The 23759-nt window shown below is 37.0% G+C and overlaps 1 protein-coding gene across 1 annotated transcript in view; it reads left to right on the top strand.

Annotated features, from left to right (window-relative positions):
* CC2D2A (coiled-coil and C2 domain containing 2A) overlaps positions 1 to 23759 on the top strand; it is a 58344-nt gene that overhangs the window by 5270 nt on the left and 29315 nt on the right. The window contains exons 2-16 of the mRNA XM_050710267.1: positions 2657 to 2745; positions 3244 to 3345; positions 5112 to 5213; positions 6021 to 6194; positions 6370 to 6520; positions 7925 to 8061; positions 9586 to 9717; positions 10876 to 11085; positions 13065 to 13171; positions 16927 to 17067; positions 17444 to 17600; positions 19567 to 19799; positions 20694 to 20871; positions 22168 to 22324; positions 23364 to 23511. Of these exons, the coding sequence (XP_050566224.1) occupies positions 2657 to 2745; positions 3244 to 3345; positions 5112 to 5213; positions 6021 to 6194; positions 6370 to 6520; positions 7925 to 8061; positions 9586 to 9717; positions 10876 to 11085; positions 13065 to 13171; positions 16927 to 17067; positions 17444 to 17600; positions 19567 to 19799; positions 20694 to 20871; positions 22168 to 22324; positions 23364 to 23511 (2218 nt within the window). The remainder of the gene's footprint in view (positions 1 to 2656; positions 2746 to 3243; positions 3346 to 5111; positions 5214 to 6020; positions 6195 to 6369; positions 6521 to 7924; positions 8062 to 9585; positions 9718 to 10875; positions 11086 to 13064; positions 13172 to 16926; positions 17068 to 17443; positions 17601 to 19566; positions 19800 to 20693; positions 20872 to 22167; positions 22325 to 23363; positions 23512 to 23759) is intronic.

Here is a 23759-nt window from a genome sequence, read left to right as displayed (position 1 = left end):
CTATGTGGAACAACACAGCTCCTTCTGGAAATGAAAGCTATTTACAAAAGTTCTGAATTAAAAAAAAAAAAAAAAAAAAAGGCAAAATGAGATCTGAGTATTCCATGTACGAGAAGGGATATAAAACATTTGTCTTTAACTATTGTGTGTATCAGCTATGCATTTCAGCAAGCTCCTGAAAATTTCCAGGTGAGCTCCAGGACTCCAGTGAGACTGAAGAGGCTGTGCAGTTGGGGAGACAATTAATTAGGTCTTTGATCACTTTCCGGGCTGTTAGGTATATAAAAGTACGTTTTCAGCTAAAGGGAGGCTTTTTTTTTTTAGGGAGGCTTTTGTAAAGTGGATAAACTTGACTCTTTTACGGTGATCATGCAATCCATTAGAAGAAAGATGGGTACCATCTTACAATACTATGCAGAGGACAAATGTAATTGTGTTTAATACATAAAACCGGTGGAAGTCCCACTATTTGCTTATATGTACAATCTCCTTCATAATACACACAATGTTTTTCATTTCCGTTTGAGAGGAAGGTAGGATGTAGGTATCCACTCCTTTGTATTTCTGCCCTCTATACTGTAGCTTCTTTGTAAACAACTGGATAATTTTTCATCCTTTTTTATTTAGAAGTTGGGGAATGCAATAGGGTATGGGGTCACACTGCCATTCTTTGTTTGAATCTACCTGAAGAAATCATAATCGAAGAGGATCTGACGGGGGATATAAAGGGAAGGAATGCCATCAATCCATCAAATGAAAAGGAAATCATGATAACTCTGATTATTTAATGAGTTCTCATTCACTTTTAATTTTGGGAAAAAAAAGCCTGTGTTTTTTGGGGGCAGCCATTTAAAGGCTGCAACAGACAGTAGTTCTCCTTTCCCATGACCACATGATCCCAGCTTAGTGTCCCAACCTGGTAGTTACTATACAAAAATCTAAATGTACGCCAGTCATTTAAAACTCAGTCTTGTAAGTCTCATGGGATCAGCAGAGAATACTTGATCCCAAAGGATGCAGGGTTTTGATGAGTTCTTGGGAATGGAAGTTGGGTTGTGGTTTTGTTTGTTTTAAATCATCCCCTGGGGTATACCCCTCTGGTGGTGGCCTCCAGCTGGACTTAGCACTACTGTGGGTGCCAGAGGAAACAGTGCTGAAAGTCTCAAAGTCAAGATAAACAACATCCACTGATTTTTCCCTTCATGAACTAACCCAATTATCTTACTGTAGACGGTTGTCACGTTGGTCAGGTGTAAGGTGTTCTGTCTGGTTGTTTTGTTTGCTTTTTTTTTTTCCCTTGATAAATCCATACCGATGACTCCCAACTGTCATCTTGTCCTTAATACATTTGGCAATGGTTTTCAGGATTATTTGTTCCATTGCTTTCTCAGGCATTAAGGTGAGGCTGACCAGCTTGTGTTCTTCCTGAAGGCAGGAGTGATGTTCACTCTAGTCTTCAGGAACCTTCCTTAATCCCCATGGTCTCTTAATTGAGAGTGGCCTTGAGGTGACATCAGCCAGCTCCCTTGGCACTGACGGGAGCATCCCTTTACAGTCCATAGATTTGTGTACACCCAGTTTGTTTAAATGTGGCCTTAGTTGATCTTCCTCCACTAAGGGTAAATTTTTGACCCAGACTTTTCCACAGGTCTCTGGAGCCTGGTATTCCTGGTGGCAAATCTTACCAGTAAAGCCAAGATAAAGAAGGCACTGATTACTTGGGTTTTTTTTCACTGTGTCCCCTGTCACTATGTCCCCTGCCCCATTCAGAGGTGGGTCTCTGATTTCTTAGTCTCCCTTTTGCTCCTAATATACCTGTAAAAGCTCTCATCTTGTTGCACGTTGTATCCATTCAAGTCCAGGTGGGTTTTGGCTTTCTTAAACCCTGCGTCCTTGGACAGTGCCATAGTATTCCTCTCCAGTCACCTGTGTCTGCTTCCATCTCCTGTAAGGTACCTTTTTATACCTGGGTTCAGCTCGTTTATCCATGTAACCTCCTTGCTTGACTTGCTGTAGGTGGGGATGGCGTGCTCCTTTGCTTGGAGAGCTGGTGATCCCTTAATTCAAGGAGGATGGCACGAGCAGAGTTGCGAGTAGCTTGTGTGTGAAATGGTTTTTAGTTAAAGTTAGTTGATGCTGTCAGTCATACATGGGGCTGGGTAAAATTCATCTTATTCTCTTGGTTGTGTTAGAACGATAGCACAAAAATGCCATGGGTTAAATTATTAGTTTGTCACCACAAAAAGCAGATAGCTCTAAGTTGGAAAAGGAAGCAAGTTTGTAAGTACTCTTGCAGTCACACCTGTATCAGGATTTATTGCACATCATCATTCAAAATTTGATCTGGAAGCTCTAAGTGCTTGTTAAAGGCCGGATAATTATTTTTCTGTTTTAATAGCAAAAAAAAAAAAGTGTGTGTGCATTACTTAAGGAGGTTCAGAGTTTATTATATTAGCCAGATCCACTGCAACTAAAGGCATTTAAATAATAGTACATAAAGTTTAAATTGTGCAAAAAAGAGAAATTTGATTCCTTTGCATTTCTTCATGCTTTCTGTTGGGACATGGGATTCTGTGTGGGATAGTCTCATTTTACATAATTTTAAGTTTCTTTTACAATACAATTTAAACATGTTACTGTGTTCTCTCTGTTTCAGGCTTGCCACCTGCTCCTTCTACATCAAGGGCAGGCTTTGCGGAACTTTCTGTCAGGGAGCGAATGAGAGAGAAAATAAAAGCAGCGAGGGTGAGAGTCCTTCAGAAGTCCTGTTTGTTTGACTTTACTCTTATAAGTACCAACAGCTTCATTTTGCTTTCCTGGTGTTGTGTGTATCTGATTGGGATATTTGCTTTTTTAATTCTAATGCCAAAATTCAGTTCATCAGTACAGTTATTTTCCAGCATCTTTCTCATACTGTATTTCTTTCTAAAGTTTACATTTCAGCTGTGTTTGTACTATAAAAGCTATCTTTTTTATAAGAAAAATTTAAAATCATGACAAGATGTTTCTGTTTTCATCAAAAAAATTTACTGTGCTGTTTTGAAATAAATTGATTTAAGTTAACTCTGCAGTTTAATAAGGGGTATTAACATCTAGGTCTGTAAAAGCACTCAAGCTGATTACATAGTTAAGATTCTGTCCTTAATACAAGCACGCATAAGATGTTGAGTTCCTGGGACTTACTGTAGCTTTGGTCCTGTTATATTTATGTTACAGTTAAGCATTATTTTTTTGTTTGCCTAGTCAAAAGCAGAAGTCACTTTATCTCAAGAAGACCTCAGGCCACGACCAAGGCGTTTGAAAAACGTCAGAGAAAGAAAAACAGAAGTCAGCCTGGATAAAGTGGTAAGAGCGTACTCTAGGTCTTGCTACCCTGACAGTGAGAAAGTAAATATGAAACGTCAAATAAATCAAAGACTATAGAAGATCAGCTTCATTTATTTTAATGTGATCAGAATGATATCATTGTTTGATTTAGTTATCAGGAACCTCACCAATTATTGCTTTTAATGTACATATTTAACAACAGTCACTTTCTTTAACTACAATATAGACATTTTGTGAAACTTGTCTTTTTCAGGTTCATGACTTGTGTTGTTTAAGATGCCTTAAAGCATTTAAGTTACTGTAACAGAAAGGACTGCTCTATAGAAATTTGCTTTATATAAATTTGCACAGTGTAATTGCTAAATACTGTATATTAACTTTTTCATTGCACTGTATTTGTATTTCCTTAACGCTATTTTATATTCTTTTTTTAGTATAAGCATGTTCTTTGTTAGAAAACTAATTCTGTATTGAACAAATAACAAAGGCTATGCCCGTAGAATTTGCATACAGATATTTTTCAGAATTCACAAAGAGACTGCTTGCCTCTAGCAAATGTGTTCAAAAGAATTCGTATGCCCAGAAAATAACAAAATGTAGCAGTAACACACCTATCTGGAATTGCGAACAATGTGAATTATGCCTTGGTAAATTACTTTTCTGGGTTAGAAGTACCTATCTATGTTGGTTTTGGGGAGGCCAGTATTTTCTTATAAAAAGTATTTGTCATAATGGTCAGTTAAGTAGTATTGTTTTAATACATTTGTATTAAGAATTCATGGAAGGGATGTCCTTAAATAAGGTGGATATTAATTTTTTGTAAGGCGTACCTAAACCCTTCCACGTGTAGGCTTTGTTTCCTGTGCTCGTTTACATGTGTATGAAGTATTGTTTTGTTAAATAAGTGGCTGTCAGATTGACAGAATTTCTTACTTTGCTGGACTTGCCAGATATTGTTATATTTTGAAGTTCAGGTTGACTAGAGGTAAACTTTGACTAGAGAAAAAATCTTCCTTTTAATTTAAGAATTCATGCTACAAAGAGCAAAAACAATGTTAGGTTTCTTTATGTTGGCTGAGCCTGATGCAAATCAATCTGAAGCACTTAACCTCATAACCAGTGATCTGTCTTATCTGTTTGTGGGGACAGATGAGGCTTCAGAAAACAGGAAGAAGATAACCATGCTATTTCCTTTCATCATCATCCATGGAGTTTCAGAGTAGCCTAGCAATAACTGCTTGAAAGAGAACAAAGCAAATAAGGCACCCAAGCAATGGAGAGTACCTTTTTTGAATAATAGCAAATATAATTGTCCTGTTTTCAGCAGGGACTATAGAAGTAGCTGGTCTTGGCTCCTGAATTCCCTTCCCGGTCAGTACTGTCTGCCAGCAGCACCCTTGTCGCTGCTGCCAGGCTGGTGCTGTCTGCCAGTCTCTCATTTGTCTCGTTTCTGGGGCTGGAAGGTTTCTCATTGCTGCCCCATTTCTCCCCCTTGTGGAGATGAGAATGTGGCTGCCTGTTTTCAAAAGTGCAGAAATGACTTCATTAGTAGTGAAGAATGTATACATTTATGCAATGAACTGTTTCTTAATGTTCTGCAGTGTATTTCTTGACCCATGTTAAAGGAGAAAGGCATTAACTAATAAATAAATGTATCCTTTTAACATAAATATAAAATCAGTATAATTGTCATCACAGTGATTGTTTTCTTTAAGTTTTTACTATAAAAGTGCAACATCTAATCCATCTTATTTTTTGATGGACTCCTGTATATTTTTGTGCAGTCTGATGGTGATAAATTTAGAGAGATGCAAGAGGATGAATCCCACTTACTATCAAAAGTAAAGTTTCGTGATTCCGTCAAAAAGCTGAAACAAAAGTCACCAGTAAGTACCAATTCCGTCATTTCAATAACTGATAGTAGTTTAAATAAAACTTTATATGGCTTCGTGATTATGTTTGAATAAGCAAGCAGGATTCAGTCTTGAGCAGTGTAGAGGGTTTTGTTTAATTTAAAAATTCACAAACAGAATGTCTACAATTGAAGTGTAAAACGGAAACCATCAAATATGAGTGACGTTTTTTAATTAAAAACAAAACAAAAAGTAAATCCATTTGTACATAATTAATGGAACTTAGAGGAAACTTGTTCCTTCTATTTAATTCCTCTCAGTTGGATGTCACCAGTTGGAAGTTAAAGGAGTATAAGATGCTTAGAGTCACAAAATGCTACTGTTAATTCTTCTATTAGAACATTCATTCTGACGCTCAAAGGAGCCTGAGTCCTTCGGAGGCAAAATGCCGTAATAAATTTTTCTTTATATGATTCATCTGCATTATCATTATACAATGATATCTGTATTACAGCCAGAACTTAAACCTTTGCATTTCTCATTCACAAATTGTTTGTATTTAAAATAATAGGCTGGTTAAAGTTGAACTAAATAACTCTTTTCTATAAAGCATTACAAAAAATATGTCATGAAATGATAGTATAGCAACAGAAAATCTCACATATCGTTTAAAAATACTTCAGTCAATTTCAGCATTTCTGTGAGCTCTGAGATGAAATAGCTATCCAGTGGCAAGTGTTTGTACATGCTGTTATTGCTATTATTAATGGAAAGATACTTTCACTTGCCCTAAATTTATTATAGATGTCATATAAAAGTATCTTTGTGTTCTTTTTGCAGGTCCAGAATGATTTTCCTTCCGCTGAAGAAGCATATAATTTCTTTACCTTCAATTTTGATTCTGAACCAGAGAATGTAAAGGCTAGAGCACAAAAAAGGAGTGAATTAAATGAAGAAGAGGGGGCAGAAGAATATGTAGAATCCCATGAGGAAGAACAAGAGGAAGATGAAACGGTGTGAGCTGTAGAATAAATGTTAATATTTTTAGTCAGGCTTCTTGAATTAATTTTAATCATCTAATACAAAATGACAGCTTTTGTTCCCTTAAAATTTCTTGAAGTATGCTTTCTAGAGATCTCTACTTTACGAAACAGATGAACTAACAGAGATGTTTCCATTTGAACTATAGGATGAAGATGTACGCCTAGTTAAAGATGATTTATTCATTATAGGGCAAACAGCTGAAGATCTTTTAGTAATGAAACCTGCTGACTGTGAAAGCTACTCAGAACAACTGCAAAAAGAAAAGGAATTTCTCTTCATCCCCAGCAGGCTAACAGGTATGAAGGTTGTGCTTAACCATTTTCTTCCTGGATTTTGCATAGCATGCCACCCTTTGATCTTTTGAAAAATCTTGTATCAGATTGGCAATAGAGAGATACTCAATTGCTGTGCTCCAACACTTATCATCCAGTTAAGTCCGTGTCTGAAAAAGTCTTACAAAATGGATTAAGTAGCAATATGCACACCTTAGCAGGTCGTGGTATGGTATGCTAGCAAGTGAACTCAGGGCACATTGGTTGCTCTGGAGTATATCTTAGTGCCTTCTCCAGTAAATGCAAGGTGGCTGGCCCCTTTTTCGCTGGAATTTAGTTCTTACATTGTTTAGCCTATGCAACAGGTTATAGCATACACATATACTTAGAGTGTAATTATGTACTTAGAGTGATTAATGCACTATATAACGTATAGTGTTTCTTCACTTGGCCACATCTGTAATTTTTTCCATATGGCAAGCTTGCCAAAGTCCTATAAGTAACATTAGGATTTCTGTGATATAAGGGGCCATTCTCCCAAAACTCATTTTGTTTAATTGGAAATAGTCAGCATGGATTGTGTTTCTGACTTTTTTCCCTTAGTCCCATAGAACTGCAAAGCCCTTAAAAATAAATAAAAATAAAAAATGCTTTATCATATCACTTGCTATTTAATATTTGAAGTGGAAGAAACAGAAATAAGTTTTGTAGTGGTATGTTACCAGAATGATATCAGGACAGCTTGGAATGAAATACCAAAATATTGACATTTGGTTCCTCTCCTTTTTTATGTCTTGCAGTTGAGTTCTGACTGCTTCTAGTGTGGTCCACTGTGTTCTGACTCAGGGGATCACTGTTACTGTATTTATCAGCATAATCGCTCAATGTAGGAGGAGAGTGTTCCCTAAAAAGTACTGAGCCCATATGCGCCAGTGATATAATAAAGAATCCCACCTACTGTTATTGGGCTAACGTAACTTTTTATACGTTTCCGTATTTTGTACATGACTAGCTTAAGCAAACTAGTAATTGTAATTAAAGTTGTGCTTTATACGGGCATTGCTTAGAAATAGTCATGTAGTCAGTTGTTGCTAAAGGATCACAAGGATTTTTCACTGTTATGCAAGCCAGCATTAAAACTGAACTCTGCTAAACTATTTAAAGATTTTTTTTTTTTGGTAAAGAAATGTTTAAGTATTTCGAAGGTCTGTGACGCTTTTGTGATAGAATTAAACTATGGATCTGTCCTGATAAAGAAAAGGACCTGTTCTGGTTATGTAATTATTTCTTTTTTCAGGAAAATTTTGCTAACAGCATGCTTAAAATGGAGTACCATTTGTTTCAAGAATGGCATAGGCTACTACAGAATTAATAAACTAGAACTACAGTTTTAAGATACTTTGTGCTCTTATATTTATTTCTCATTAGTGCCCACTTCTCAGAAGATGCCTGGAAATGTGCAGCCTAGGTACCTTGAGGATGAGGGTCTTTACACAGGAGAAAGGCCCTTTGTAGCGCCATCTAACCAAAATATTTTAGAAAACAGAATTCTCAGACAGGAGCAAGTAAGTCACCACTATGTTCTTGGCTGTCTTTTTCTCACTCCTTATTTATCAGTATTTTGTTTTGTTGTAGTTAAGTAGGTGAATGGTCTTGGTAACGTGTCTTTTGCCTTTAAAATGTTTAACGGTATTGGACTTGAGGAAGGTGTGTGTTTTAGTGTATCCCAATAGTTAGAGCACCAAACTGGGGCTTAGAAAACTGGTGTCTCTTCCTGGCTGTACTCATAGCCTGCTGGGGAACAAATCACTTGTCTGTGCCACAGTTTATCTTCCAGTAGTATAGGGGTAATTATAACTTCTCTTCTTATAAAGAAGAGAGCAAGTGATATGTGTAAAGACTGAAAATAAAAGTTAAGCACTGTTATATACTAGAGGATCATAAAAAATAAGCAATGTGAAATGACATCTCTGTCCACTGAAGATAATGTGAAGTAATCTACTTATAGAGATGTAGTGATCAGACTGTAAGTGTAATTAAATATTGATGTAGATTATTTGGAGATCTTGTAGAATCCTTCTAGGTTTACAAGAGTAGCTTATGGAAACAGCTGAGAGGGTGCTCTGGTTATATTTTTATCATGCTCTTGTCCTGTGTACAATAAGGTGTATAGTTGTAATGCTTAGTATACATTTAAGCTGGTATACAGCAGTTGCCCTTTATATTATGGTTCTTAGAATATCCCAAGTTGAAAGGGACCAACAAGGATCAAGTCCAGTTCCTAGCTCCACACTGGACCACCCAAAAATCAAACCGTATGTCTGAGAGCATCATCCAAACGCTGCTTGAATTCTGGCAGGCTTGGTGCCCTGACCACTTCTTCATGAAGTTCTCTGACTGCCTCCTGTGCTGGGAGAGGCACTTTTGAATATTTTAGACCCAATCTGGTTCACAACTGGCCAGTTTCAACCCAGTTACTCTTTAGTGTTACCACATCTGTATTTTTGGTTCTAGGATTAGTTTAAAACAGGTCTGGGCGTAAGAGGGCAGCCCAGCAGCTTTCAGCAGCAGCGTTGGTTTTAGCATTTCTTGAATCCTGTTCACGGGAGCAAAGGGGGATGAATTACTCAATGTTTAACCTGTGAAGCACGGATGGCAATCAGTGCGTAGGACACCTCATTTGCTTTCAAAGATACTATTCTTAGTTAGTTCAGGTTGTGGACTAGAAGAGTTGAGAGAGACTTTGATAGATGATGTCTCTGAGCTGCCATTTAGCTCTAGAATTCTTTGCTTTATGATTTTTATAATCTAATTTGAAGGTGTGGGTGGCAGTCTTGTGTAAAACTACAATTCTTTCAATTCTAGCAGTAAGTGTATTTAAAGTTTAAGCAAGCTTGTGGTCCTGTGGTTTCAAAACTTATCTATAATATATTTAAAGATTTCACTTTGGGGTCTTAGGAAAGTTTTAGTTGAGTCACAAACAGTTCATAGTCACCTTTTCTTTCTTAGTTTTTTCATAAGAGTTATAATTTTGCAAATCATTTCTATATCAAGTAAGAAACAATATAAAATCTTGTCTTTATTTGTAGGGGAAAGAGTGGTTTGGTGATGATGGCAAAATCTTAGCATTGCCTAATCCAATTAAACAGTCTTCTACTAGGCCTCCAATATTTTCATTGGAAGAAGGCATTGCACCAGAACTTGAAACACTATACAGAAAGGTAGGTTTATTTAATATATGTTATTACTGGGACACTGTATGTCCGTTCTGCACTGATGAGCTGAAGAGCTTTGTGGTAAGAGCTGTGAGTACTGCTTTCTGGGGCTCTACAACTGTTCCTTAAATGTGTTCTACTTTTTAAAGTATATTCCACATGTACTTTTCCATAAAAGAACACACACAAAAAGATGAAGAGCTTAGCCTGGAGTACTGGTTGAAATAGTGAGGTTACAGTGCGTGATGGACTGCTTCAAGTCTGTGAATCACTAAGACCACTGTGAAGCACCCTTGGATATTGTCGTGCCAAAGTAGGGTAGTCCCTGTGTTAGTATATCTGTACAGCTCCTCATGGTAGGAGCTGGTAGACTTAATGATCAGGACAGATGTGCTCTCTGCAGCATGAGAGAAATAATAGAAGAGCATGTGCGTGATATTCATTTTATCCTGATGAAAGTCCTCCAAAAAAGTCATTAGTCATATTAAAAAAATCTGAGAAACTGTTGAAGGATCAGGTGGAATGTTTTTTGTGGGCATTTATACCAGTCCTGTAAGAGAGCTATGCGATAGCTGAATTCCCCACTGTCTTCCTTTTTCAAGGTTTTACAAAGGGGCAGCAATCTGCACATTCCTAACAACTTCATTTTTCACGTTATAAGAATATCTCTGAATCTTTTCTGAAGATTTTTCTAAGAAGGGATCAGCAGTCTTACCAGGGAGCTGCAGGGAGCAGTCTTACCAGCATGGCAACCTCCCTCCTGATGGCAGTTACCTGAGGATATGAGCCATGATGGCCTTTAGGTTGCAGAGAGTTGAAGTAGGCTCTAAGATTTGTTGCTAAAAGCTCTTTTGGGGCCTTATTTATGTGAATTTCCCTGGCATTAGAGTGGGGAAGCAAAGAACAGATTCCCTCTTCTGTGCAGTCCAATTTATCTATAACAAAAGCTGTTCTTAGAGAGCTGGACTGTTCTCTTACAGCTCAGTTCTCAGAGATGATAAAGCAATTCCAAAGCAACACGTAAAAAGATGACTAGTGGGCTTTCCTTTTTCCAGTACAGCATTGTTGTCTTCTTTGCCCAGCATAAGCATAATCTTCAGCAAAGCAGATGATTTTCTATTTCAGTCTCATATGGGCTATGGAAACTCTTTGTTTTTATTTCAGGCAATAAAAATGACAGCTGCCAATCAGTATCTTGTTGGACCTGGAGATTTTCAGGGGCCATTTCAATTGGATATCGATATATCTGGACTAATATTCACACATCATCCCTGTTTTAGCCGTGAGCATGTGTTAGCAGCTAAACTGGCTCAGTTATATGATCAGTATTTAGCAAGAAAACAGAAGAATCTTACCAACCTGCTCACAGACAAGGTATTTCTATTGCTTCATTGTAGCTTGTTGAGATAATTATGTGACAGTCTAAGGTAAAAGCTGAATTTGTTTCTTTAGAGTGGTGAAATTTTAATTATGTCATGAATGGTGTTCTGTCAGAATAGTAGGAACTTAAGTATTTCATCTATGCTGCTGCGTGTTCAGTGCAGAACTGTCTTTTTAAGATTATGGATTTCTGATTTTCTATGTAAAATGAACTCTGTGCAGGTTTTGAGGTAAAGGGAATGTAATTAGAGAAAATGAAATTTCCATATTATTACTTATGCAGGGTATACAAAATGTCTTCCAATGAATGACAGATAAGACTTTACAGGATTGTGTACAGGGGTTCTGACAGGCAGGCAGTATTCAAGGTTTGAGGGAAGTTACTGAAGTTTAATTTTCAGCTGTTGGTTAAAAGTAAGATGAAGCAGTTTAACTTGCAGAATTCTGCAAAAATTGACAAACCATTTCCATGTTCCTTTGTTAAGAATTAGTTTCTTAACTATTAAGTTAAGAAGTTAAGTACGTGGATATAAATTCAGATTTTCATAATTTAAAGGTGGTGATGATTCTCCACCTTAAGGGCTATTGTAAGGAAAAATAATCCTTGTGTTTTTATAATATTGTAATTAGGGTCTGTAGTTGTACATATACCTATACATATATATATATATATATGTATTTTGGCATATAGTATTAGGTTTCAGTCCTACTGCTGGATAAATGTTTCATACAGTGTATAAAAATAATTCATTGGTATACCTAGTCTGGAGTTATCGTTGAAGGACTGGCTTGAGTTTTCCATGAAGCAGTGGAATAGGACACTTACGTTCTCTATGTCTGCATCACAGGAACTAGGCCTGGAAGGGGTTTCATGAGTGTTTCCAGAATACTTTGACAGTGTTATAGGCAACTGCATGATACGTTTTTCACAAAGTGATTTTAATGATATTTTTTTATCCACCGTTCTGCTATTGACAAGCAATTTTAAAACCTGTCTCCTCTAACAAATGTTAGATTGTTGTGACCAGATTGCTCTTCAGCCTAAACAATTCTTCCTCCCACTCTCTTCGCTGCCATTCTCTGGCAGACTCCTTGTCATCCACTTCTGATGCTTGCTCTTGGTATCTTAAAATGATTCTCCTTTCAGTCCTCATTTTGGGTTCAGTTACTCTTTGGTTCAGTTACTTTCTTTCAAAATTTTTTTCAAAAACTTTTTTTAAATAAAAACTTTTTTTAAATAACAGATTCATTTTGTAGTTGACCATGTATGTTTTCAACTATATGCTCGCTGCTCTCCAGTTATATGGTAACTCCAGTTTTATTGGTTTGTTTAAAACACTTTGTTCCTTGATTTGTGACTTCATTGCTTCTAGTACGTAGTTGCTTTCGTTTCCTGCAGATCCATTAGCCATTCTGACTTTACGTTCAGTATTGTCCTTTAGAGAAACCACAGCAACATAACTAATGTTTTAGTTCCCTTTCATACTGCTCTGTTTTTTCTATTCTTGCCTTCACAGCCATGTATATCTTTTGCATTCTCCTAAACTAGTTGTCCATCTTTGTACTCATTTAATGTATATCATCTAATATTAGTTGAAGCTGTGGCCTCTCATCTCTACATTACGGTTTCAGAAGTGCATTTGAACTCTTACTGTTGTTCCCAGTTCTGTCGTGTCCTTAGACCTTGTCGTCTTCCAGTTGTAACATGCAATATGTTATGCTTAAATTTGTTGGTGCAGGTGCCCAGCTTCTGGAACACAATCATCAAATCCACTCATTTTGGTTGTTCCTTCATTTCCTCATCTCTAGTGGCCCTTGCAGACATGGCAAAACCATAATCCTGTAGAGCCAGAAGCGAAACAATTCAGAGTTTTTCAGCTATGTAGTAACTAACTTGTTCATATCGAGGTGCGTTAAACTGTATTCTTTATAAATGCTATACCACCTGTTAAGTGTGTGTTTGTTCATTTAAGCTGCACGCTTTGAGGAATGCTGTGCAATGTAGAATAGACAGTGGTGATGCTGGTGCTGCTGGTCCTATAGCACAACAGAGCATACCTGAGTACAAGTTTGAAATCAGGTAGGTATGGATTCATTGACTCAGTGCTTTTTAAAACTGTATTCCTTTTTCTTTTCTGTGCTGGTACAGCATTTAAGTCATGTCAAGCTTAAATTCTGCTGTAAATGGCTCTGGAATTTGAAGGCTTAAAAGAATTTTTACTAGTAAGTTGAGTAAAAAACAAGAAAATATAGGTTAGGCAGAAATATTAATTCAAAATTGGTCTAATTTGATTACTTATTGCTTAGTAATTGTTGTATGTTTTTGAACAATTAAAGTTTAAATAAAAAATGTTTTAATAAATGTCAACTGACACAACACTGCAAGTCATAATTTTTTTTGAACAAAGTTTTTTTCCATCTTCCTCTTCCTTATTACACAAGACAGTTGGCATCGAGTCTTCTTGACTCACTTCCCATTCTTAGGTATGCTGATCATGTTTTTGCCAGTGGGATAATACATACAAAATGGTAGAATTTTCTTTTACAAGATTACCATTATTGTTCTTGGACAGTAACTGGATAGTAAAAGTATCTTCCAGTTTCTGGCGTGGTAAAGAAGGTTAGTATTAATTTTGGCAGATGGACAATGGTGATCTGTAAGTATAAGTAGTATAATAAAAACTAAATCTTGGAGATCTAAGCTGAACAGCCTTTTAACTAGTATATACTTAAAAATCTGAAAGTTTATAAATCTGAAACTGGCAATGTATTAATTTTAAATAAACAGAACATTAGAGTTTAATTTCTGTAGTTATGTAGTGGGTCACAGAATCATAGCATTTCCCGAGTTGGAAGGGACCTACAAGGATCATCAAATACAAGTCCTGGCTCTGCACAGGACCACCCAAAAATCGGACCCCATGTTTGAGAGCGTTGTCCAAATGCATCTTGAACTCTGGCAGGCTCGGTGCCATGACCACTGCCCTGGGGAGCCTGTCCTAGTGCCTGACCACCTTCTGGGTACAGAACCTTTTGCTAACACCCAACCTCACCCTCCCCTGTCCCAGCTGCAAGCTGTTCCCTCAGGTCCTGTCACTGTCCCCAGAGAGCAGAGCTCAGCACCTGCCCCTCCACTCCCCTCGTGAGGGAGCTGCAGGCTGCCCTGAGGCCTTCCCTCAGCCTGCTCTGCTCTGGGCTGAACCAACCAAGGGACCTCAGCTGCTCCTCATATGTCTTCCCTTCATACATATTCTAGACCCTTCACCATCTTGTAGTCCTCCATTGGACACTCTCCAGTAGTTTTACGTCCTTCTACTGCAGTGCCCAAAACTGCACGCAGTGCTCAAGGTGAGGCTGCACCAGGGCAGAGCAGGACAATCCCTTCCCTTGACCGACTAGCAGTGCTGTACCTGATGCGCCCCAGGGTACTGTTGGTCCTTCTGGCTGCCAGGGCACACTGCTGGCTCACGTTCAACTTGCTGTTGACCAAAACCCCCAGATCCCTTTCTGTTGGGCTGCTCTCCAACCTCCTATCCCCAGTCTTTGCATGTAGCCAGAGTTGCCCCTTTCCCAGTTCCCTTGCCCTGGTTAAACTTCATATTTTTGGTGACTGCCCAGCCTTCTAATTTGTCAAGATCTCTCTGCAAAGCCTCCCCACCTTTAAGGGAGTCAACAGCTCTTCCCAATGTAGTAGCATCTGCAAACTTACTGAAAACACCCTCTAACCCTATATACAAGTCATTTATGAAAACGTGTCACATGAGTAGTTCATAATACAATTTAAAAAAAAATCCAAATTCTACTGTCAGTCTTGGAACCTGTGGGAGCTTACACTTACACTTTTTTTTTTACTACTCTTGTTTGGGAGTTGCTTTTCCAAGTTTTCATCCTTCAGGTATGCTGTCTTGTCACATATTGGTGTCTGTGCAGGACATATTAGACTATGTCTATAAGGTATTATTTTTTTACTGAAGGACAGTGTTTTCCTTCCATCAAAAAAGGAGAAACTTTTATTAATGTTTTAACATATCTGGTGGAGGATTAGAAGCAGGAGGTGTGCAGTTACCATACAGTACCTTAGAGACAGGAGCTGTCACCAGGGAAAGTATTAATAGTAATGAGAGGGCTCACTGTGGAAGGGAGGTTCTTGGATTCTGGCACCAACCCTAAGGCTTGCTTTGTTATTCTGGATATCTGAAGTGTTTTTCTAGGTCTTGTATACTTCAGTTTAGTGTCATACTATTACAAATCGGGAGAAACTTGGCTGAAATCAGTGGGATCAGTGTTGCGTAAGTAACGTGAGATGAGCTTGGCTGGGATTACTCAAGGGCTTTTCATATCTGTAATTCTTCTTGGCTACAACTCTGTTGCTGGAAGCTGTTACATATGAGGCTCAGATAGGCGCAGGAATTTTTACTGTCATGGTGTTTAATCCTAACTTGGACCATGTATGTCAGTAAAAATATCTGACCTGCCTTGTCTCTGTTTTAATATTGCATTTCCCTTATGGTCAATGTAGCACACTCATGAGAAATTACAGATGTGAGGAAAATGTAGCATGGAAAATAATCTAATTACTTCCTCCACCCTCCGATAACATAATTGTTGTGTTCTCTTTGCTGTCTAAACATCAGAGCTGTAGTTTTCCATCGGTTTGAGGAAAGAATGTTATCTAAATGCAGAAAAGCTTTGCAAATTTGCAATTTCAGACCTTCTGTCCCTATTTGCTGAAGAGGAAATCGATGCATGCTGAGGATTTCAGGTTTCTAGCTCTTCTGGGTGATGTATTTCAGCAGAGGTGATTCTCTACTAAAAGGTCTTGCTTCCAAGTAGAATGCATTGAATGAGTGTAATTACTGACTGGTGTGTTTCTTTTGTATTTAAACTTCTCATCTTCTAGCTTCATCTGGCAAAGAAGAAAAGGTTTTTAAGTTAAGTAATATTCAGACTGTTAGCTAACGAAGTGAAGAAGTTACTCATCTTACTTTCTGCAAAGTGTATTTCAACTTTGTTTATTGTTTTTACTACTTCTGCTTGTGTTTTTAAATAACATGTGACGTATTGGTTCTTCGAGCTGTAACTTGATGTTCCTTTTTTCCACGCTCTGAATATTACAAGGAATAATATTTTTGTTTTCATCTTTATCTTTTTTTTTTACATAACGTTATTTTTACTAGACTAGCTACCAGGATAGTTCTGAAAGCAGTCTGTGTTGGTGGCTCATAGACATCAAAGTCTGTGTTGGTCATTAAAGGTGCTAATGAACATCTGCTTTACAAACAGATTAGAGACTAGAAATGTGAAACATTAATTCTGAGGCAAAAGAGCCCTGCTAATTTTAAGTCCTTTCACAGCCCTACAAAATTCTTACATTACTTCATACATTACTACATTACTTCATCTTCACAAGTTCTGTTTAGTGGAGCTAAAAGCATGTTAAGTTTAAAACATATTTTGTAATGTATGATTGTAATAAGCATTACTTCATAGCAGCCGTGTCGGTTTCCTGGGCTGTTGTTTACATGCATTGATTTTAAAATGTTTTAATGATGTACAGCTGTAATAAGCATTTCAGAAGACTTAGATCTCTAGAGAATGAACTGTAATTCAAGTCAGATTGTCTGAAATTCAAGAGACTAGAGTACAGATAGTGCAGGAGACCAAATCCTGTCATCTTCAAGTTCATCTGGGTTTTATGTGCCTTGGATTTAAACCACTGTAGCCATCAATCACATTGAAAACCACATCACTGGCTTTTGATATCCCAACTTTTCACTGTATTGTTCCACTGAGTTATATAACTCTGACTTTGTACATACGTATATATATTTCTAGGCAAACCAGAAGACTTCGTGATGCTGAACAAGAGAAAGACAGAATGTTGCTTAAAACTATTATAAAAGTTTGGAAACAAATGAAATCCCTCCGTGACTTTCAGAAGTTTACCAACACACCCATGAAGCTTTATTTGAGAAAGTATGTTTTGATAACTCTTTGTACTTCATTTGCCAGTAGGGGAGCTTTAATGAGATTAGTCAATTTGGGATATGAAGGGTGCAAAAGTAAGGATTTGAGTAATGTCTGGCACTGGTTGAGTCTGCCAGACTATGAGGAGGAAGGAAAGTTAAGTAATTACTGTAACAGAAGGAAATTTCTGAAGTCTAACGAGTAAATAGAAAGTAATAATATTAATTTTGGGTGGTAGCTGTCTGCTGTCAACTATGTTAGTATTTTTCAAACGGATGTGCTTTTGCTAGAGTTAAATTAATGGAGAAGTGGACTTATTATGCTATATATTATAAATTTAAATCTAACATGTTAATTAATACGTGTTTATGCAATTGTTTTGAAGGGAAGAAGTTGATCAGAGATCAGATGAAAAAGCATATGAAGCAGAAATTCAGGCTGAGATAAATGAATTAATAGAAGAATATATGGAAGAATATGAAAAGAAAATGGAGGAGTACAGAACTGAGCTACAAGAGTGGAAATCCTGGAGGAAGGCACAGGTTTGTTTAAATTATTGTTTCACAAAAAGTACATTATTACCAGGTGTACTCAAAGTTTGTCCTTGTAGTATAGAAAAATCAATTTCAGGGTAGGCATGAAAAAATTTTGTAATGTATTTGGATATATTCCGTCTACTTAGAATGTGTTAATAAATTAATTGTTAATTAAAAAATCTGCTTTTCTTGTGGAGCAGTTATCTTTCTGCTATTTATTTTCTTCAGTTCTCTTTTTTTGTTAAGTTTAACTTTTGTATTTGTGTGAGTGGTAAAGCTAAATAATTACAGACTGTTTCTGATGAACAAGCAGTTGATGTCATCTCCTGCAAATTTACGTTCAGAAATGTCCCAAAATGGAAAAACACAGTTAATATACTAACCTTTTACCTCTGAAAGGCTTTATTACTAATAATCTGGACTGCCATTAAGGTCCCAGTTGTGCTTCAAGAGGATATTGACAAACAGGAGCTAGAATAAATACACTTTAGCAGGATGACCTTTGAAATAGCCTGTGGCAGTGCCAGCAAAATCATTGGACAGTTGCTTTCATGCTGCATGCCTCAGGATAATGGTTACTTGAATGTAATCACTGCACTGTTTAAACATCAGTCATTTTAGGTGTAGCAAAATAAAGTTTAAAGAAAATCTTCAAATACAGTTTTCAAGAATCTAGTGCATCTGCTGATGCTTTTGTAGAAAGTGTTTCATGTACGTGCAGCAACTATGGAAGACACTTAAGATGTTTGATGGGAAGTTCATCTGCAGGTATTGGAAATTCCTGTTAACAGAACATAGGTGGGCACGTGACTCATTAGTATCATGCCAATTCATTTGTATGAGAAGATGAATAAACGTAAGGTTTAAAGTGAAGGTAGGTAGTTTGGGACATTGGTCCGTATGGGAACTGTTGATCTACCTCTAGCTATTATGCCTTCACAAATACCATGGTGGTTGGTTCCATCCAAAGCATCTTTCTGCTGTGGTAGTCAAAAGTATCTGAGACCGAGGTTACAGTGGTTATTCCCTTTTAGAGTGAACTATCATGCACAGTCCTTCATTTCATGCCCAGAAGTACTTTCCTTTATTTTACTTAAAGTACTTTGTTGGTTAATCACTGCTATTGGTGTCTTACTAGCAGAGATTACATGAATCTATGGAACACAGTAGAGGTAGAGGAGAGTAGATAAATTTAAAAAAGAATTACACAATCAAAAAAGGTAACAAAGTTAAGCCAAGAAAACGTGTTTATAAATAAAAATGTGAACAAGTTGTTTGGCTAAATACTTCTGTTAGTGAGGAAAAAGTGTGCTTTCCTCGTCTCCTTCTGTTTTGCTAATGGTGTCATGATTCATGAATGGTTGGTGCTTCCGAGTAAGCTGTACACCCAAGTAATCTGTAAGTCTGCAGAAGGAGGAACTTGTTTGCGGTTGTCTACTGAAACTACTGCAAAGTATGTTGTATGTTGTTTGTTTATTTTTGTGTTTGGCATAAAGGAAGGGATGGGATTGTTCTAGTCCTGATAAAGACACTGCTAAGCTAAAAAGTTTGTAGCACATGTGGATTCACTTTGTCCATGTATGCAGACGATACATCTTGAAGAACTGTAGCTACTGGTTGAGTAATCTTCCATCAGTCCTGAGAGAATGCACATGGTAACTCTGAATTGAGGAATCAGCTGCTAGCCAAAATGTTCAATAAACAGTTGCTTTGTAAGTTGGTTGGGAAGGTTAAATAAATGTGTTGTTTGAAGCACATCATACTCTTGAAGCCTATCAGTGGAATGCATTGCTGAATTCTGAATCTGAAGTAGTCCTACAAAATGAGAAAAAATCTACTCTTTCAGTGTCAATTTTTAAAATTGTACAGTCGTTACCCATACCCATTTATCACTTGTCAGTGAAGAGAACAAGAGAAAAAAGCTATACTGATTGAAATAGTACAGGTAGAACATTGTTATTTTTACATACAGAAGTCCAGAAAGAAAAAGAAGAAAAAAGACCTTCAAGAAGAAGATTCAGTAGAAGATTGTGATCTTGGCGAGGAACCTGTAAAACCTATCCCACCTAAAATGGTCAATAACCTGGAAATAGAGCAGCAGGTTAGAGAGAAAGCTGACAACTTGAGAAGGAAACCTGGAGAGCCTGCTTTAATTCCTGAACTAGTCCTGTCAGGCAGCATAACTCCAAGTGAGCTGTGTCCTCGGTAAGATAAATGTTGTAAGTATTTTGTTGTAACACACTTCTGTAGTGATCTTCTGCTGTTATTTATGATTTGATTCTTAACTGCACAACTTCAAAAGTCTGCACTCGCCATTCTTAGTAATTGAATGTTAAACTTCTGCTTCTGAAGCTGACATAACTTAATTCTTTTTCAAGTCACATGTAACCTTGTATGTACTGGGCTTGGAGAATGCATAACTACACATCCACTTTGAACCATCTTGAGCATATTCATAGGACAGCAGTATATGTGAAGAAACTGGTTTTAGGGTGGAATCTAGGCCACTTCTGGCAGTACCGCTCTCGCTAGCTAGTCCTTTGCACCAAGTGGCATAGTCAAAAAAGAAACGGAAAGTAAAGAAATCATAGTTCACTGGAGATTTCACTGTGGATAAAGTAAATACTCTTTTGTGTTACTTTCCACATTTACACGCGCAATTTAATGTACATCTACCAAATTTCAGTCATTCAAAAACTCCCTTTCATCTATTACTTAGCAAATAGCCTCATCAAAGAATAGCGCTTGACTGGTCTATTCCCAGTGACTGAAATCTTAAGAATCTTAACTCAGTGTATAATTTCGTGTATCTTGGTGGAAGGGAATAGAAGGAAATTTTGTTTCCCTAAATAGTCCCTTTCATATGGAGGTGGATGTGTTGACCTGTTTTTAAATAATTTTATATTCATGAGAAGATAAAAATAACAGCTAAATAGTAGTTCTTAAGTCACTCCTCTTTAGTGACATTTTTAGAATAACATCTTTATTTGTTTGACTTTTCTTTCCTGTTGTGGAATGAGATTCATATGAAAAATAACCAAAAATTACAAATGTTATTAAAACTGATATGATATGACCACTTGTTTGACATATTTGCAGGGCAGAGGTTTTGCGACGAGAAGATGTGAAGAAACGCTCAGCATTTATAAAAGTCCTCTTCAACTCCAAGGAAGTATCAAGGACTGTTACCCGACCAATAAGTTCAGATTTCAGAGTTCACTTTGGACAGATTTTCAATTTACAAATATTCAATTGGCCAGAGAGCTTGCAGCTGCAGGTAAATAATGATTTATCATAGTATTTTTTAAAAAGATAACGTGAAATGTGATTCCTCCCAGAATGCTTGTATTTTGCTCTATATTGGTGTTGTAAAGACTGAAAAACCTGTGAAGGATCCTGTACAAATTATCTATCTTATACCCCTTCCTTGCTTCTCTATTTGCAAGCTTTCAACATTGCTGCTACATCTCTGATGCTTGTGCTAAGATTTTATTTTACTGATACCGCTTTAATTTATTCTTAAATTCTAACATATGCACATTTTACAAATAATATACATGCCTTTAACAAGCCTATAACACAACTATAGGCTGCATAGGGGTAAATATTTAATTGAGATGTGATTAACTATGTTAGTAGGGCAGCCTCTTAATTTTAGAAAAACTGATTTATATGGCAGATAAACTTGCCAAAATACTCTTCTTAAAACACTCTTTTCCACACAGTAATAGCATCATAATGTTTATTGCGAGAGAAAGAAATTTAGTACTAGTAATTTCCATTGTTGCACTCTTCATCAAGTCAAGTGCAGATAAGTCCAAAAAGGATAAGAAGGGGGGGGGAAAAAAAACAACCAAAAAAAACCCACCTGAATTAATGAAGGAGTGAGTAATTTACAGAGCTAAGAAGATAATTTTTAGGAGGAAAATGTGGTCAGGATCCTACTTCTCCTGTTAGCTGACTTCTCCTGTTAGGTGATGCAGGTAGCTCAGAGGAGGGTGTATGCCCCTCAACCTGTTCCGTTTACGTAGCACATAATTGTAAGCCACAAGAACTACCATCTACTTGCATTATAAACACTTGAACAGGGACTAAGAGGAGAAGCTGCTTAAATCACTCTGTGCCTGAAACTGGCTGGGCAAGGGGGAAGCAGCTGGCTGTACTGCCAGAACTGGGACTGTTCCTTGCTGTCTTTCATGGTAAGGGGGAATTAGCGAGCCAGAATCCCTCCAGCATCTTCACTGACACCAGTCACTGTGACAAGCAGTTGCATATTGTACGATGACAGTCTTTAAAGCCTAAAGTTTGTCATACTTTTCTAATATAGCTATATTAGAAAGGTGACGGGAATATGCTTAAGAAGTCAGGCTGAGTTAGCTGCTAGTAGTTGAAATGTCTGCTAATTAGATATTTTAAAAAGGAAATCAATATAATTGCTATAAATTAATTATTTCATGATTAAGTCATCTTAAAACCATTTGTCCAAATACCCTACAATATGCTTTCAACTTCTTATCAATACATTGTGAAGAACTAATTTTTTTTAACTGTCTGTTACCATGGATTTTTCTAGATCTATGAAACAACAGGTATGAGCAGTACCACCTTGTTGGCTGAAGTGTTCATACCTGTACCTGAGACTACAGTTCTGACAGGCAGTGCTCCCATGGAAGAAATAGAGTTCAGCAGCAATCAGCGTGTGGTACTGGACCACGAAGGAGTTGGGAGTGGTGAGGACTCTAAATTCAATGCTTCAATGCTTTTTATTTTGCTGAAACCATGTAGAAGTAACATGCTGGCATAAGTTTCAGAGTAAATTCAATTAACAGCAATGAGTGTATTTACTAGTGGGCTTATAGTGTTAATGGAGCTCTACTAACTATAGAAGTCATAGGTTTTGTTTTCTGTTGCTTTTTTTGTTTCTTTTGTTTCTTACTTTATCAGGCCTCTGATAGTGCAGAGTAAGCACATGGTATTAATCAGTATGGTTCCAGTGATTTTAACATTTCAAACCACTAAAGAACTGGCTGTATAAATGTCTATGCAGACTAATTTTTTGTCTTCGTCTTTGTTTTGATGAAATTCTGTCAAAAAATTGATCCCTGGGACTTCAAAACAGAAAAATAAAATGAGGGAGAGGTAGGGAAAGGAGAACAAGAATAATGTATCATAGCATACAGAATTTTTAAGTTTATGTAATGCTTGAACTATATTATGAGAACCGATTTGCATAATTTTTCAGTATGTGAAATACAGGTAAAGATGGAGCAGAAGAACAGATAAAAAGTTGAGGAGGAAAGTAATGTGGAACATTACAGCACGTTTTGTGTGTAAATGTCATTGACCATGATGACTGTATGTACAGTTGTGTATCACAGAGCTTTGGGACCGGCTTTTCAATCATGCATAATTCTTCTGACTCTGATTTTCTGTCACATTAACAATATGCAGAATCTGTAAATTATTGGAAATGTTAAATAGTGTGCATCTGTGAAGGGAAAAAAAAGTCTTGGCGTAGCCTTTAAGATGTAGCCTTTCTTCTTTGTCTCAAATAGAAAGCTTTTTTTAGTTGGAATGGAATCTTTCACTTCTGTTGTAGAGCAAAGTCCTTCCCTGCAGCATGCAGCAGAGTCAGCTTGTTTCATGTAACCTGTCCATTTATATTAAAGGGGTAATTTGACTACTTACTTTTGGGAAGCATTTTTAAAGTGGTTTAGATACTGTGCTTGAATGGAAAAATATACTAATTTGTTTTTTTCCCCTTGATAGATGTGTCCTTTTCCTTTGAAGCTGATGGTAGCAACCAAATGACTTTAATGACCTCTGGGAAAGTATCCAATAGTGTCTCCTGGGCAGTTGGAGAAAAAGGAATCCCCCTAATTCCTCCAGTATCTCAGCAAACCACAGGCATTCCGAGGTAATGTGGTATGAATTCTCAGTGATTCCTGGGAAAATGATTATACCAGTATTTAAAAGAGTAGGTGACTTTCATAGTCAAAAATTGTAGTATTCTTTTTCCTTAAGCTTAGATATTTTATTTTGCATTGTAACCCCTCTGCAGATATCTTAGGGCACACATTTTTCATAAACTTAGAATTTCTAATGAAAATCTTTTAGTACATTATTTATAGACAATATTAAAGTTAAACAGAGCTCAAGCTGATT

This window comes from Cygnus atratus, chromosome 4 (genome assembly GCF_013377495.2).
Source record: "Cygnus atratus isolate AKBS03 ecotype Queensland, Australia chromosome 4, CAtr_DNAZoo_HiC_assembly, whole genome shotgun sequence".
In the NCBI taxonomy this organism is placed as follows: Eukaryota; Metazoa; Chordata; class Aves; order Anseriformes; family Anatidae; genus Cygnus; species Cygnus atratus.
Note: the sequence above shows the minus strand (reverse complement) of the source record. Positions and strands in the feature narration are given on the sequence as shown.